The 17,889-nt window shown below is 32.6% G+C and overlaps 1 protein-coding gene across 10 annotated transcripts in view; it reads right to left on the bottom strand.

Moving 5' to 3' along the window:
- Positions 1-8,455: 8,455 nt before the first annotated feature.
- The window catches only part of LOC114280061 (lysophospholipid acyltransferase LPEAT2), a 63,741-nt gene continuing 54,307 nt past the window's right edge, over positions 8,456-17,889 (bottom strand). For 6 of the 10 annotated variants that reach the window (XM_082916682.1, XM_082916686.1, XM_082916688.1 and 3 more), the window contains 7 exons: positions 14,985-15,029; positions 13,484-13,554; positions 12,501-12,567; positions 9,316-9,366; positions 9,083-9,193; positions 8,937-8,984; positions 8,456-8,801 (listed from right to left, as the gene is read on the bottom strand). In XM_082916682.1, the coding sequence (XP_082772808.1) occupies positions 8,649-8,801; positions 8,937-8,984; positions 9,083-9,193; positions 9,316-9,366; positions 12,501-12,567; positions 13,484-13,554; positions 14,985-15,029 (546 nt within the window). In that variant the 3' untranslated portion in view covers positions 8,456-8,648. Of the gene's footprint in view, positions 8,802-8,936; positions 8,985-9,082; positions 9,194-9,315; positions 9,367-12,488; positions 12,568-13,483; positions 13,555-14,984; positions 15,030-17,889 lie in introns of all 10 variants that reach the window. The other 4 variants (XM_082916687.1, XM_082916683.1, XM_082916685.1 and 1 more) reach the window with 1 other exon arrangement.

Raw genomic sequence — 17,889 nt, forward strand, 5'->3', positions numbered from 1 at the left:
TACATGAAATTTTAAAAGGTTTTATAGTAAATTATAGAATTTTACACTGAAAATAAATGAAGAAAATATATGAAAATTGCTCTATAAATGTTTTTTTTCCCAATTTTTATCACAAAAGTATATTATATTAGTTATTTCTCATATAATATTCAAGAAATTATAATATAAAAATATTTAAATATAATATTTGGTCAGTTCGATTTGTATCGGTATAAAAAGTTTCAAAATCGAAACAAACCGTATGTATTTAAATATAATATTTGGTTGGTTCGATTTGTATTGGTATAAAAAATTTTAAATCGAAATAGATCGTATGTTATGAAAAATAGACTGAAATCAAAATAGATCGTATGCTATGAAAAAAGGACCGACAACCAAAATTTTGGTCGGTTTCGATCGTTTGGCTTGATTTTATCTATTTTTCTTACATCCCTACCTATAGGACTCACCACGAATCCTGTTACGATGATCTAAACCGTTCATTTTGTAGGGACATCAATGTATAATATCCATGAAAAAAATTAGTTAGATCCAGTAATCATAACTTTTCCATTTTATTACATTTGTCTCCTAAAAAATGAACGACAAATATATTTTTGAAATTGACCATCCATTTTTTTAGAGACAAATGTGACAAAATGAAAAGGTTATGATTATCAAATCGCCCTAAATTTTTTTCATGGAAAATATACATTGAAAGTCCTATAGAATGAACAGTTCGAATCATCAAAACAAGACCCATGGTGAGTCCCACAGGCTCCTCAAGTTCTCTCATACTGAGATCCCAACTTGAGAGAAACCTAACCCATTTTAATTATGGAAGGAAAAGTGGGTCATTTTCATTTTTCTGTTAACTCTGTTAGTAGACAAACTCTAATAAGGAGAAACTTGTAATTTTCAAAACCACAAAGGATAAATTGTAATTTAGACAAACTTCTGAGGATGATGTATTTGTAATTTACCAATAAAAAGTTAGAGCGTTGCTATTAGCACTCTATTTAGTATCTTGGACCCCCATTCATAAATTTTAAAACCTTTAAAATTATTTTTCTCCCCCCAAATAATATCAAAATTATCCTTACAAAAATTTTACTCCCACTGAAATGCACACCTCTACACCCCTAAAAATCATTATTTTCTAAAACCCTAACAAAAAACTCCCTAAAACCCATTTCCCCTCTCATAACGGTGGAAGAAAAATGTTTTTGAAGTGAATTGATTAGTATAAGGAACGTGTTCTCCACAATCTTCACTTTTTTCTACGCAATAAGTGTGTATGTCTTTCTTCAATTCCATCCATTTCTTTAATCAACTCTAAATATATATATATATGTGTGTGTGTGTGTGTGTATAGTTCGAAGGGAACAAATCTGTGTTTCGCTCATCCCCTATCTCCCAAAGTCTCATCTATCTTTCATATGTTCGGAACTAAAGTATCGAACATATGACTAATGTTTAGTTATCTGTTCCCGAATAAATAAGCAATGTTTGGGCCTATATTCTTGAATTTTGGTCATATATTCAAAAGTTCAGTACTGAAAAAAATATGAACAATTTTCACCATTTTTGTCATGTTTTTCAAAAAACTTACTCTTACAAGGTCAACTTCATCCAAGCGGAGAACATCATCAACGTTATGAACATTCTCTAAACTTACTGTTGTACTCCTCTCATCTCATAAAGTTTTAATTGCCAGAAAAACTTCCACTCATTACCATTGCCAGAGAAATGTATGTAATCAAATGGTTATCATTATTGCCGCTAGAATATCACCACCAAATGGTTTTCAAGATTTTGAAGGTGTAATTTGGGAAAGATGGGTGGGTGGTGAAGGAGGTAAGTGCTCTCCTAAATCCTACATCATGATTTAGAGGGTGAGTAGGCATAATTATGAGATGTGTTGTCCCAAAATGATTGATGTTCTCTTTAGTATTTTCTTTGAAGGTTATCATTGTAATAAAAAAAATAAAAAATGAGAGATGTAAAAATAATAAATAGGATGCTAATAGCAACACTCAGAAAATAAAAGAGCAAGTTTCCCTTAACCCTTTGTAGTACAGGTTATATGCACACAATACCCATGTCACTTGGAAATAAACAATCAACTCCATGTGATTTATGGATTAAAATCTAAAGAGTTATGTTAGGAATTTCAAATAAATTACCAAATTTTCTACCAAACCTTTCACATGGGTGTGATGTAAGAGGTTTGGTAAAAAAATTAATAATTTATTTGGGGTCCATGGTTTTGAAAACCAGACCGGACTGGCCGATTCGAACAGTTAAACTGTCGACCGGTCGGGATTTTGGTCCGGATATACTCTCTAAACCGTTCGAATTCAAAAACCGACTTATTTAGAGAGAACCGAAAAAACCGGTGGTCGAACCGCCGAACCGGTCGACCCACCGGGTCGATGAAATTGAAAATTTTGAATTTTTTATATTTTTTTCTAATTTTTTTTTCATTCTTTCTTTTCTTTCTTTCTTATTATATATATATATATATATAAGAAAAATTTAATTAAAAATTCTCTTTCAAGGGTCACCTCTTGTGAGAAATCCCATTAAGAGAGCTTGAAATTATTATGAAAGTCTCTACTCATTTATAAGAAAAAAAATTCTTCCAAAAAAAACTCAAAAAATCCATATGAAATTCAATCAAATATATTGGAGGAAGACTTCAGATTTTGATATCTCTCCAAAATTTTTACTCTTCTTTCAATCAAATTATTTGAATCAAAATCATATGGAGGGAATATTGAATATTTGATTTCCTCATCCAAAATAAAAATTAATAATATTTTAAAATATATTATTATATTTTTTAATAAAAAAATATTAGGAGAAATATTTAAAATAATTTAATTTTTTTTAATTTATAATTTTATTACTTATATTTTCTTAAATATAATTTTAATATATTTATTATGTCACGGTTCGATTCCGGTTTAATCTAACGGTTGAACTGGTGACCTGTCTAGCTGATTCCTTTTCCAATTCGCTCACCCAGCTAGTTTTTAAAATATTGTGGGTCATAGCATTTTCCAAATCTAAAACAAAATCCTAACTTCCGTTAATGTACGTGTAAATAGAATTAAATAATTTCATTACCCCTATGTGTGCACGTAATCCCCTGTTATTTGAACACGTAGGCACATGTAATACAAATTAACGGCATATTTTATTCGACAAACCACAAGTGACTATTTTCAAAAGAAAGAAGAATTATATGTAGATAACCTACACCCTCACTTAAGTGAGCAAAGATTTCTTAGAGTTTTTTTTTTTTTTTAAATTTTTAGAGTGGTGTATTGTGTAGTTGAGATTTAATGGCAAGTCATATCAATTTTTCAATATTAAATCTCAACCACACAACACACCACTTTAAGAAATTTTTAAAAAAAAAATACATTCTCGGTGCACTTAAGTCCACTGTGAAAGAGCCAAAATGTTTCACAGAAACCTACAACAGTGTCCACAAAAAGGAGTCTTCAGTGTGAAACACCAATATGCATCAAAGTTAATATTCTGGCTACCCAAGTAATAATTCAATTTGAATGAACATTTTAGCCTCCATTGAAGCAGTCTCCTTAAAACTAGATTTAAACTCAGAACTAGATTTAAACTCAGATACAACTGTTTCTTGCCAATTGTTTCTTTTAACAGTTCCATTGACTTATAATACCAACCCAATAGCAACCCTTTACCAACCCATTTCATGAGTGGGTCGCCGTCGTCGGGAGTCTGCCATCGTCGAGAGTAGTGGGTTTCAAGAGTGGGTCGCCGGTGAGGCTAGGTTCAGTGGAGGGTCACTGGTGAAGCTGGGTTCGGTGGAGGAGAAGATCGTGAGGGTGAGGGTGAGGTGAGTGAGAGTGAGGGAAATTTTTAATTTGTTTTGATTTTTTTTTTTTTTTTTTTGGACAGATTTGGACCGCCAGATCTGTTTGGATGCATCTGGACCGCCCCAAGTAGGAACTCAAGGAGAGGGTAAAAGGAAAGGATCTGAACTCTTCATTGGCTCTGCCCCACTTTTTATTTTTTTTAAATTTTTTTATGCGACCCTTGTCCCACTCTTGCTTGCCCCTTCCCTGCAGGAAAAAAAAAAAAAAAAAAAAAAAAAGAGCATATACCTTCGTTCCAAAATATTAGTTTTTTATTTTATTTTTTATTATTTTAAAATATTATTTTTTTTTCAAAAATTAAGAATTAAAATAATATGAATTTCTTATTTTGCCCTTCTTTTAAATTCATTAACAATATAAAAAGTATAATTATGACAATTAATATTTCCAAAAAAATATACTATCAAAGCGTAATTTTAAAAAATTAATATCTTTAGGATATGTTTAATTGACAGAATTAGAGTATAGAATTGGGATTATTAATCCGTGTGCCCAATAATCTTGTGTTTGTTTTGAAATTTTATTTCAGGATTATTAATCTAATGGATAATTAATCTAACAAATTTGTAAAATTATTAGTAATGGGGTAAGAGTGGGATTATATATCCTGAGTTAGAAAATAAAATAAAAAAAATTCTTTTATAGCATATGTTTATATACTAATTGGTACATATAACACCACTGTAAGTCTTTAGATTCCAAATTTTACTTTTCTTGGGGCCAAAGCGAATTATACCTAATGTCAGAAGTGTAGATTTGAAACCCTACAGAGGTAAGAATTCATGACTTACTGCTAAAAGTGATACGTGGGATCTCGACTCCTTATAGAGTATAATTCCAAAAATCATCCCTTTGTGATTAGTTTTTTTTTTTTTTTTTGGTAGAACCCAATTATTTTTTAATAATTCCTTCATTTGAAAATACTAGTAAATTATACTATTTTGTATTGTCCCAAAATATTAGTCCATTTTCAAAAATTAAGGATTAAAGTAATATGAATTTCTTATTTTGTCCTTTTAAATTCATTAACATAAAAAATACAATTATGACAATTGATATTAAAATATTTATCAATAAATCCCATCTTACGAACAATTATACCAATCAATCCCATTTTTGAAATGTTGTTAAGATAAATCCTACTGGTGGAGATATTTAGGTCAATGTGATCCTATTTTCAAATTTGGTAGTGAGTTGTGGACAGTTATGCCCTTTCAGAAATTTTTCCGTTTTTAGTGCTTATATTTTTAACTTTTTTAGAATATAATTTTTTCGTCTCTTACAGTTAAAGTTGAAATAGAAAAATATTATAGATAAAATTAAAGGGATTAAAATAAAATTTAAAATCAATTATAAAGGTCACTGGTATAATATATTCATTATATCATTGTTCTCTATAATTTGTTTTGATTCTAATGTTGTCCTTCTAATTTTGCATCTAATTTTTTTCTGTTCCAAATGTTAAAATGACAATTTACTTAGATTACAAAAATTAATGATTTAATTTACAATTTAGTTATTTTGTTTCTCTCTTTTGTAAGAGATAGCCAAGGTAATACTCTAAATAACAAGAAATTTTAAATACAAAACGAACGACACTCTTCAATATAGATCAAGGACTAAATTTTTTTAATTTTTTATTATTTTTATGAAGATTTGCTTGACTTTTTTTTTTTTTTTTTTTTGGCCTTGATTTGGTTTGATTGTTTGTTTTATTTTCTTGTCCTAGGTTGCAAGTTCACTGGTAGCCTTGGATCTTCCCTGGAATCAAGATAGGGAAAGCGGTAATGTTTATTAGATAAATTAAATTGGTAGCTTTTTTATTTTGTATTTTTAATTTATTTAATTTTGATTTTAATTTTAAATTTTGTATCAATTTAATTTAGCTGACAACACCAACTAATGTTTTTAAGTAAAATGGTTAACGAGAAGATTGAGATGTACTCACTTAACTGATAAAATTTATAATTTTATCCCTAAAAGTGTAATTTCATGTTACTCATGTGCGCACATTTCATAATTTTTTTTAAAAAAAGTTACTGATTATAGTCAATTAAATTCAATTGAGATAATAAAAAATTTAAGATCAAAATTAAATTAATTAAAATTACAAATATCGAAATCACACCAAGCCAAAATAAAGAACTGTGGTTAAAATTTGCGCATATGTATTTTGTAATGAGTAATGGTTGTTTGTTTGGTATGCATGAGGCTTTTCTCATATCACACACAAGCTTATCATGCCAATTACTCATTTTTGTGAATGAAATGTTTCTCCCCTCCCTCTTTCTCTATGAAATTTTTGTAGATGAGTTTCGTATCTATCTTTGTGGAAGAAAGTGCCAAAATTTATAAATTTTTATCAAATGATTTTGTATTTTCAAAATAAGAAAGTGAATGTTTACAGATTTTTTAGTGAAAGAATTTGTTAATTTCAATATAAAAAAAGGGTTGTTCCCAAAAGTAATTATCAAAAACATTATATTAAACAAAATTTTCATATCAAGTTTTGATTTTCTTTTTTAGCAAACAAAAATGCTAAAGTAGTCCAATTATTTAACAGGAGCTTTAATCAAGAATATATCCAGAATTTAAACTTTAGAGGATAAAAATACATATCACTGTTCATTTATTGTAAAATTTTAAATTTTAATTTATACCAACAGAAAAATTGAATAGTATTATTATTAATTGAATATTCTTTGTCAACATAGTTGAGAATAAAAATATAATCGAACATATTTTTTTTTTGTTTGCATTAACTTAACCAAAATTGTAACTATTATTATGTCTACTCTCCGTCTATTAAAGTTAATTATTTGAAAATATAATTTTTTCTTTTTTTTTTTTAAACTTCAGAATTTGGTAGTGAAATGTAGAAAAATGACCGAGAAACTACAAAGAAAGGTTATGGGCCACATATGAAGTAGACACCATTGCTATGATTTCTATTGGAGAGACTTGCTTAATGCTTTTTTTCACTACTTTATTTGGTTTATTGGTAATTGTTTTGTTATTACTTTCTTCTTCCCATGTGAAACCCACCATTGTAATTCATTTTCACCTTGTTTTCATACTCTAATAAATGTTACATTTGTGATCATCAAAAAGCATTAGAAAAAAAAAATTAATACAAAAATAGAAAGAAAAAAAAGGACAAACAGAAAAGAAGAAAGTATAACGTGGACACAATAATTAAACTGTAGAAATAAAGGTGAAAATGAATTATAATGGTAGGTCTCACACAAAAAGAAGAAAGTAGTCACAAAAGCATTTACTAAAAAAAACAAAAAAAGTACGGAAAAAATAAGCAATTCTAAATGTTAAATAAAGATCGATTTGGCTGAGAGGTTGATAAATTATTTGTTTATTATTATTTTCTTTTTCAAGTACAAGTGGGGGTAAGAGTGCTGAGTAGAGTTAGATTAATAAGGAGATGACTCCCGATCAGGGTGGCTCCAAAGCTTGGCTAGGGGTGTCACCCGAACCCTTTAACTGAATTATTATTATTATTATTATTATATAAATATTAAATTTTAAGAAAAAAATTAATAATTGAACCCACTAAAATACAATTTTAAATCTTACTCTTTTGAACCCACTATTTGATAGTGTTGATAATGAACTTATTGTGTAACGATTTCAAAATATGAAATCTCATCGTGGTCAATTGTAAAAGCTCATGTATTGGCATGTCTTTTTGCTTAAATAATAATATCAATATATTGAAATATTTTTGTTTATAATTTTAGAATTTAAATTAATTTATTGATTTTTTTCTCCATTTGTGATATAATGATTAATCTGAATTTTCTGTAAAATATATGGTACTTAAATTTTTGATTGACACCACTGATAAAAATTTCTGAAGTCGCCACTGCTCCCGATACTTGATTCATTAATTAGATTTTGATACAGGAGCACTACCAAAGTATTTTAAAAAAGGATTAAAGGTTGTACAGGTGGCAGTGAGCAGTAAAGGTAGGGAAGGGAGTGAAGGTGGCCAGGAAAAGGGTGTACAACCATTTAGAGAAATTACAATGATAGCTATGAAGGAGAGAGGAGGTCGGGAGATAGAGTGGGGACAAGCATAGAAAGTGGCTGGAATGAAAGAAAAATAAGAATAAGTTTGACGACAAAAGAAAGGGAGATAGGTAATAGTAAAGGAAGAGAAAAAAGGGACTATTTTTATTTTTCGTCAATTCTGGTAATAAATTAATTCTGACGAGGGAAAAATTTTAATTTTCAAAATAAAAAAGAGTAAACTATATTTCTAATTAAATTTCAAGGAGCATATTTATAATTTATCCCTCCTCCCCTCAAAAACAAAATAAAACAAAGCAAAAATTCTATTTTATCCCTTTGTAGTACAAGTTATGTGCACATAATACCCATGTCATTTGAAAATAAACAATTAACACCTTGTGATTTATGGATACTTGTAAACAAACTTAAATAATTTCATTTACTGAACTACACACTTCACTTGGCCCCTATATATGCACATAATCCCCTACTATTTGACAAGGTTGACACGTGTAATACACTGTTAATTTTGATGAAAATAGTATATTTTATTCAACAAACCACAAGAAGTTAAAGTGACTATTTTCAAAAGACGGAAGAATTATATGCAAATAACTTGTCCCTCACTTAAGCCCTCTGTGAAAGAGCTAAAATGTCTCACAGTGCCAAACCTACAACAAAAATTGACCCATCATCCATCACACCACCTCCTTTAACCTCCTATGTATCATAGACTCCAGACAAGTTCTTGTGCATTAACTGGGGAGAGAAAAGTGCTACGAGCAATGGATTTCTCCTTAAACAGGCAATAAAATCATCCTTGTTGATCCTCCCATCGCTGTCGGTATCAAATAATTTGAATAGCTCATGGATCTACAAATGTAAAGTAAAAAAAGCTTCAGTTTGAAAGAATTACAAGAAAATCTATTGCTGTGGTTATTTTTCTAAGGTTAATTTATGGATTAGATTGACATGGCCATTGAACCCATGAGAATGTCGATTACTAACCTCTAACTCATCCATGTTTGGAATAGCCTGCCTAATGGAATCTCCCAACTGTGCCAAATGCATTTACCAACCAAGAGTACACAACTTGAACTTATTTAAGTATAATAAATATAAGGAAATACCAAGGAAAAGAATATAAGACATACTTCTTGCTCGGTAATGTAATGGTTTCCACCAGTGTAACACTCAACGAAGGCCAATTCACAGGCTTGTCTGAATAATGGTTGCTTTAGGACATGAGCTGACCCATATAGAAACTGGAAGCAATAGATATTCCATCTATGAGAAGCTCTGTATTGGCTTTGTGGAGACAAAGTTGGGACCAATTGGGGATTGCACGTTAACACACACACACACACACACACACACAGATTATCACCTGCTTGAATGTTATTTTACCCTTTTGCTCCACATCAAGGACTCGAAATATCTACAACATAGAATAATCACCATGAGATAGGAGATGAAATCAAGCAAAGAATACCTTCTTAAATATGAAAACTTTCTCAAATCAAGTAACTGTACTTTGTAGTTTTGTCACACATTCCATGGACAGCAAGTGATCGAAATTTATTCACGTATCTAATTTATTTCCACAACAAAGGCCTCATATCCATCCATTCAAGACTAAGGCCTAGTATTGTCTACATAGTCATACGGTATTGCATTTTTCTTTTAGTGACCAAAATTTCACAGCCATTGTGTGTCACCAGCAACTATGTTCAAGTCATCACAAAGACACAACATGGGCCGACATCTAAGAAGCCCAGGCAGACATGGGACATCACCACAATCCAACATTGAAACTTAGATAGTGACTCATCAAATCTTAAGAAAATAGGCACGGATATGATAGATACACAGCAACAAATAAAAGGCCTTTTACATGGCAAATAGCATAGTAAAAACATTAGTTTATGATTCACAAATCTTATATATTGCCTTTTCCTTAAATTAACTATCATATGCGCAACTTAATGCTTAAGTATTTTGTTCAAGTAAATTAGAGAATAAATGACTATGATAATTGTCATAGCCTTGCCGCCACTGGTGCTAAGTTTCTGAAGAACATCGTTCAATACTTGCTGCACTCATTTCTATACAAGTTAATAAGAAAAACTAAGGAAACACATGCTTCTAGTGTTGTTTTATTTGATACATCATGTGCAGTGGCAGTTGGCGAGGTGGAATTGGCAGTATTTTCGAAAGGGGAGAACATGATGTTGATTAGGAGTATTCTTTCGAGTATCCCGACTTACTTTATGTCAGTACATGTGATTCCTATGGTAGTTGCAAAGCGGTTAGAGAAGTTGCAACGGGATTTTTTGTGGAGTAGAGGGGTTTCATTATCATTTAGTGGCTTGGGATAGGATTTGCTCTCCTAAGGATAGAGGTGGTTTGGGAGTTAAGCGTTTAGTTATGTTTAATCCGACTCTTTTGGGAAAATGGTTGTGGCGCTTTGTAGGGAAGGGGGAGCGGTTGTGGAGAAAAGTGGTGGCGGCTATAAATGGTTTGGGTAGGGGGTGGTGCACGGATAGGGTGGGCTAGTCTCATGGCCGGGGTTTGTGGAAGGGGATTTGGTTAAGTCAGGAGGAGTTCTGGAGGAGGGTTTAGTTTAAAGTAGGGGTGGGGGATAGGGTTCGATTTTGGAAGGATAGGTGGTGTGGTTTAGCGAGGATGTTTCCTTTGATATATGATATTGCAGCTGATTATGAGGAGGTGGCGGCTTCTGTTAGAGTTAGGTAAGGGCAGTTGTTTGTTTGGAATGTTTGCTTGCATCGTGATGTTCATGACTGAGAGTTGGATCGATTGGTGGATCTTTTGGGGTTTTTGTATAGAGTGCAATCTGGGGGGAGGGGGAGAATTCTCTGGTATGACATTGCTCGAGGTCCAAGGGGGTTTTTTCGATGTCTTCGTTCTATTGGGTGCTTGTGGGTGGTGTTCCTGCTATGTTTTCTTTGAGGTGTATTGGGTGATGGGGACACCATCCAAGGTAGCTTTCTTTGTTTGGACGGCTGTTTCAAGGCGCATTTTGACTATTGGCAATTTAATTCGTTGTCAACATGTTTTGGTTTATTGGTATTATTTGTGTTGTGGGGATGTGGAGTCGGTAGATCATTTGCTCATTCATTGTCCGGTTGGGTCTCGGCTTTGGATGTTGATTGTTGCAACTTTTAGTTTGGTTTGGATGCAACCGGGTTTCATGTTGGATGTGTTGTAGAGTTGGGGAGGAGGCGGGGTTGGGAGGAGACGTCAAAAGGCATGGATGTTTGCTTCTCATTGTTTACTGTGGTTGATTTGGTTAGAGCGTAGTAGGCATGTTTTTCAGGGTGTGTCTCATTCAGTTCCTTGGTTAAAGAGCTAGCTTCTTATGGTGTTGCATAGTTGGGTTACGAGATCGGTTGATCTAGATGTTTTGGCTTTTGTAGTATTGTGGAGGATTTGATTAGTTAGTTTTTGTTGGTCCCTTTGTGGGTTGATATTTTTGTGTTCTTTGCATCGCCTTGATGCTTTTCTAATAAAGTTTGATTATTTATTCCAAAAAAAAAATGTGACAACAGCCATTGCAGCTTTGGAATCCAGTCAGAAGCTAAGCATCCTGTTATTCAACTTTGGAATGTCAAGTCCCCAGTATGCAAGTGGTAATATCTTAAAGAAATAAAAAAATTGGACATTTGCACCTTTGCTATGGCAAGACGTGAACCTTTGACATCCATGTGACGTTCAAGCATTCTGGTCAACTGAACTAGACTCACTTGGTTATGTATACTGCAAGTACTCGTATCAATCCACAGATAATAATCAATCATCCATCAATTTCATAATTGATTTGCTTCTATGGGCAATATGTGGATTTAGAGTGCCCTTGTCCTTGAAATGGGATCGTTTAAGTTCTAATTGAACTTTCTAGTAGTGAATTATATTGATATTTAATCATTGATGATATAGCAAAATTCGTGTCTGGCACAGAAATGCAGATTACCTATTATGACTTCTCTCCTCCTCCCACCCCACTCCTTATAGGTAATTCATCCTCCTCTTTTTAAAAACGGTCAAATTGAAAATTTTTGTATAAACCGTTGAATTGATATTTCTTCATGATTAAAATTTTCTCTAAACTAGAGGAAATCAGTAACACAACATTTATGTTCTGCAAGTTACATATTGGCCAGCGTCAGGACATGTTGCCGAAGTGTCATAAATCATTAAGTTTAATTTTTTAATAAAGAACAGCTTTAAAGTGTGTCCTACACATGTCCAGAAGTGTGAAAAGTACTGGCATTTGACACGTACACAAATCCTACTTAAAAATTATCTTGCTGTCTTATTACTCTTTTATTGTTCAAATGTATATAGACCTTCACTCCATGGCAAATTAATTTTTAAAATATATATATGTAAAAAATGAGTTTGCAGCTCAAATGTCACAAGTCAAAAAAGAACTAGACAAAGATGGCATACTTAAAAAGGCCTTTCAAGCATGGTGAGACACAAACAAGAAAATAGGATTCATATTAAAGATCAGTAGGTTAAATAAAAATTGAAACATACTTGGTAACAAACCTTTTCAGAAAGATTACAAGCCTTCAATCTCAGAACCCTGAAGAAATCATGGATTTTAACCTCTCCGCTGTGAGCAGGATGCAAACAGTGAGATAAACAATTCTTGCATTGCCACCAACTTAACCGCTATTGATATTGACACAAACTTAAATGCAATTATACAAACTCAAGAGAAAAGAAAGCATTTTGATCTGCATGTTGCAACTAGAACAGAATTAAGCATATTTAGATACATATGGTCTACATCTTCTGTTTAGTGGAGCCTCTACAATAACATTGTAATAATCACAAATCACAATAAAAAAGCATCAATTTCAGAAGCCAGCTGTTGTAAGAAAAGTGAGCTTACACGTTTTAAAATTATTCATAAAAAAAATAAAGAGAAGAAAAGCCTGATATGATAATGATTAATGAATACCACTGCAACAGCAGGATTATCCAGTGTGACTAAAAGACAGCACACTGACAAGGTTAAAAAGAAAAAATAAAGGATACGAACAGAAATACTCAAGATCAACATTAATTATAACCCTACCAAGGATTTGATATATCTGAGAAAAATGGGAAGAAGCAATAACATATGCTTTTAAATCAAATAATGGAATATCAACGATAATTTGATTTAGCCACCAAAAGCCCCCATTTGCATCATAGGCATGGATGCAGAGCATTAGTTTAATGAAAATATCTATGCTCGAAAATAAACTCAAATAAAAATCATCTCTAAAAGTGAAAGAAAGGAAAAGGAAAAGAAACAAAAGGATACATGAAACGAAGCCTGAAAGAAGAAAAAAATAGCAAGCAGTTCAAACACCCTATTCGATTGCATGAAGTAGGTAAGGTGGCATGAAGCGCCAGATGAGCAACTCAAGCAGTGTCAATCAGAAGTTTATTATAAATAGTTCCTTACAGGTATATGAAGGCATACATTACAAGTATTATATTTATAGAAACATCACAAAAATTAAAATTTTACATTATACCTGGAATCTGGGTTCATGGATAGAAATGTATCCAGAAAGTCCACAGCTTCTGAACTGCTTAAATGGAATGCCTGGCAAACAAGAGACATAATCCAATTCATATTTCCTTTCAGTGGATATAAAATTGAGAGTAATCCATTAACTATTAACTAGAATACTATATACAAAGCGAGAAATTTGTTTTGATGAGTGAACATTGTATTTAGAATAATTGATGTTAATCAAATTACTTGTATCCCCATTCTGCACTGTAAAAATACAACGATAATTTATAAAAAAAAAAACCAATGGTAATCTCTCTACAAAATTCATAAAACCAAAGTGTTACCAAAAAACTTTAATAACTAATGAATTAAAACTTGGAATGCACATTCCGAAACATATTTTCTTTCCAAAACAGTAAATTTAACAATCCAAAGCGATCTCAAAATGTTTTTCAAATACATTTCCGCGAAGAATTCCCTAGGAGGATTTTTTTTTTTAAAAATCAACTAAAATATAAGTAGAGTTTTGACAGAACAAAACGCAAAATCAGTCATAGACATAAATTAAGTAGGCAAGCTTAATAGAGTCCTCGACTATAGGAACACAAAATATGCATTCTAGGTGTTTTACGTAAGTACTGAAAAATTCTTCTTCAAAGGCATATGTAAATTACAAGTTAAAGCATATTTTCAATTTTTCAACATTTTAACCACCAAATACACAAGCATACTTCAGTTTTTTTTTTTTTTTTTTTTTTTTTTCTAAAATGTGTGTTACACATTTAGCTTATATATATATATATATATATCTATTTGACCACGAAAAAAAAAAAGGAAAGAAAGAGACAAAAGATATTCAGGGTATGATATCACCTATTGCGCAAAAGCACAAAATGAAGTCTTTTAAGGTTGGGCACAAAGTCAACACAGAACAATTATGTTTTTTTGATTAACAAACAGCTTTTTTGACCTATGGAATGTCAAATATGGTCACCGCTCCTTAACATGCACAAAATGTCACTAAATAGGAACATTTCACATCAACTTCAGGACAGAATGGAGTGGAGAGTGACAATCTTTGAAATGCATTCAAAATAACCAAATAATTAAAGAAGTTGTAAATAATAGGTTTCAAAAGTTTTTACTTGTTTAACCATGCCCGTAAGCAGCTACATTAACTTATGCAAGAAACTATGCTTATTCATGCATTCTGTCAAGCATTCAACAAAAAAAGCACATCTCTCAGCTTGAGGAGAATGGGCAGTAAACTATGTAGTTTGTCTTCATCTTCTATGACTGAAATTGTTTTTGTTTTTATCTTAAGATATGGTTATATACAGCAGAGTAATACATCTAGATTTATAAAAATAAATTGACTGAATGCAACCTTCCAAATAACTGTTTTACCATATAAAACAACAATGAAGAGATATAAATCGAACTATAGTTTCTGCATATATTATTTATAACACAATAAAAGTATTATTAGTATATAAATCATTCAATTAAAAACTCACTGATTCCACCCTTGCCATTTCAACCGTATATAGTGTGGGATTTTCCTGCAAAGCATACAAATGACAAAATTAGGGCGGACTCCAAAGAAGACTTCAAACTCCCCCGAGAGAGAGAGAGAGATGCAACTTAGTTTTGTAAAAAATGCACCATTCTACTGGTTGTTCCATAATTCCCACAAGTCTTCCTGCATATCTTGGACATGGAATACAATTGCATAATTTAAATAAGGAAAAATGCTGAAAACAGACCTTTGGGCTGTCAATAGTCTTGGTGAATGTGTAAAAAAATGTATTAAAATTTGTGACAAGTCTAAATACATATGTGAAAATGCTTTGGGATGCGTAAAAAATACATTGAGTCTAACTTTTTTGGCTTTTTTGGCTTTTGTTTCATTACTACTACTAGACAAGATGACAAATTAACAAAAAGTTCTCAATGTAAATATGAGAAAATATTACAGAAACCAATGAAACCAAAGTTGCATCCAGGAAAGTTCCTATGGTTTTCTAAGGCAAGGCAATAAACACTCAAAGCTCCTCTGTCTTTCCGCCAACATAAAGTATTCCAAGCTGAGTAGCATAATCTTTTTTCTTTTCTTTTTTTGGGATAAATTATACTCACCTCCCCTGATATTTGAAAAAAATACAGTTAGCCTCACACTTTGACATAATTACACTGGTCTGCCTTAAGGTTTTAATTCATATAACAGTTAGGAACTTTTTGATCAATAATTTGTTAGTTATATGAATGAAAAAATATCGTTATCATCTATTTTCTACTAAAATATATATTTATGTTTATTTATTTTAGTGTCTACCCACAATCTACATTAGTTTTGGTCGTTTAGCCTTACTAAAAGAGAGGTTAATATAATTATGTAAAATGTGTGGGGCTAACTATATTTTTTCAAAACCACAAGGGAGGTAAGTGTAATTTACCCTTTTTTTTGTAACCAGCTCAATCATCTCTTTGAAAACTTTGAGCTGAGCTGGAGCAAGGTTGGCTTAGCCCTTGCCATGTTTGAAAATCTACTTCTCACCAGCCATGGTTAAGCAGCTAGATGTATACTCACATGGGTGTGGGTCCCATAAGTTGTGGGCCCCACACCTATATGAGTATTGTGTAAAATTATGGTAATTTTTTTGGAGTCCCTAGCATTGCAGACACTTCATGGACACGTGTCTTGTGTTTGGACAAGCCTCAAGACACCTTGTAGACACAAATTTTAAAACATGAAGTGTTTCAACACATTTCAAAATTTTATGTTACAAATGTCCACTGTTTAGTTTTTGGACTAAACAGTGTTGATTATTTGAATAGCAGATTCTTATTTCCGATATGTATTGTTAGAATTTACCATCACCTACCACCACTACCACCTCACCTACTCCACTAAACCTAACCCACTACACCACTACCACCTCACCTACTCCACTAAACCTAACCCACTACACCACTACCACCATCCACTACACCTACATCTATATAAGGAACCATTTGTAATAGACAGAATATCAATCAATTAATCAATCAATAATATCTCAATTTTAACATGGTATCAGAGCAGGTTTAGAACCTACTATTTTTTCGCTTCACCGGCAGGCGGCAACCTCACCTTTGCCGTCCGCCGGACCTCAACCTATTCCGCTTATTTTCTACACATACCTTCCCATCATTGCCCAAATCCACCTGTCCAACCCAGTTGCCGACCGCCTCCCATTCTGTGCTCACCGCTGCTACGCCGGCGACAAACACTCACACCACCACATGTACTCATCTTCCCCTATATACTCCGTCGGAATATACTCCAGTAAAGACCCGAACCGGTCGGCGTCCACGTTTTGCAGTATAGCCGTCAGACGCAATAAGCGAAGCTCATAACCTTAGCAAACCCACGAGCATCCCCTGCTCGAACCAAACAAACCCGTAGTAGATTCATCTGTTGGAGCTCAGGGAGAGAAACCGAGGGAGTGAGAGAGAGATGCAGACTGCGGTGTTGAACCCATCATATTCTTACTGCAGGGCCCAACAAACCCTCGAACCTTCTTGTTCTCTTTCCTCTCCATCCACAACACCTTTCTTCCACCCCTCTTCACCCTTCAAGAACTCCATCTTTGGCCCTCGAATTTTTCTATCTGAGAGAAGCAATCTGGTGCAGCGGAGCTTTGCACGTTCCGTGCCCACTGGGATACACAGGCGAGTTGTAAAGACGGTTGCCACGCCAGATTCAGCTGTGGAGTTGTCCCTAACAGCAGAAAATGTGGAGAGTGTGTTGGACGACATTCGACCGTATCTCCTTGCCGATGGTGGCACTACACGAAATTGATGGCAATGTTGTGAGGTTGAAGCTACAAGGAGCATGTGGCTCCTGTCCAGGTTCTGTAATGACTAGGAAGATGAGCTGATTGATGTTGGCACATGGGGAAGTGACTCACGTGGGTGGTAATTTGGCCCACGGTTTTTATCAAAACCAGCGTATAGTTTCAAAGACGCACTCAAGTACACCCACTATTTTATTTTGCCAACTTTCTATTCTTATTAGTATTATTATTATACAAAACAAAACAACCCACTGCTTTTCTATTTTATTTTATCACATACCTTCACTCTTGTTGTGAGTGTGTCCGGCTTTTCTTTTTTTAACTTTCTTTTATTTTAATATATATATATATATATATATATGTATCTGTTTATTCTACTATATTCTCAAAGCAACTGAGTTACTCCACCACCTTTTGCACCCCACTCACGATTATTTTATTTTATCTTTCTTTTTTTATTTTAAATAAAATAAAAAATAAAAATAAAAAAAATCCTTTTTGAAAACACACTTTATTCCTCTCCATGTGCTGTTACCCATTATAGAATATATATCTATTTAAAAAATAAAAAAAAAAAAAAATC

Source organism: Camellia sinensis, chromosome 2 (assembly GCF_055761805.1).
Source record: "Camellia sinensis isolate YWXY chromosome 2, ASM5576180v1, whole genome shotgun sequence".
NCBI lineage: Eukaryota > Viridiplantae > Streptophyta > Magnoliopsida > Ericales > Theaceae > Camellia > Camellia sinensis.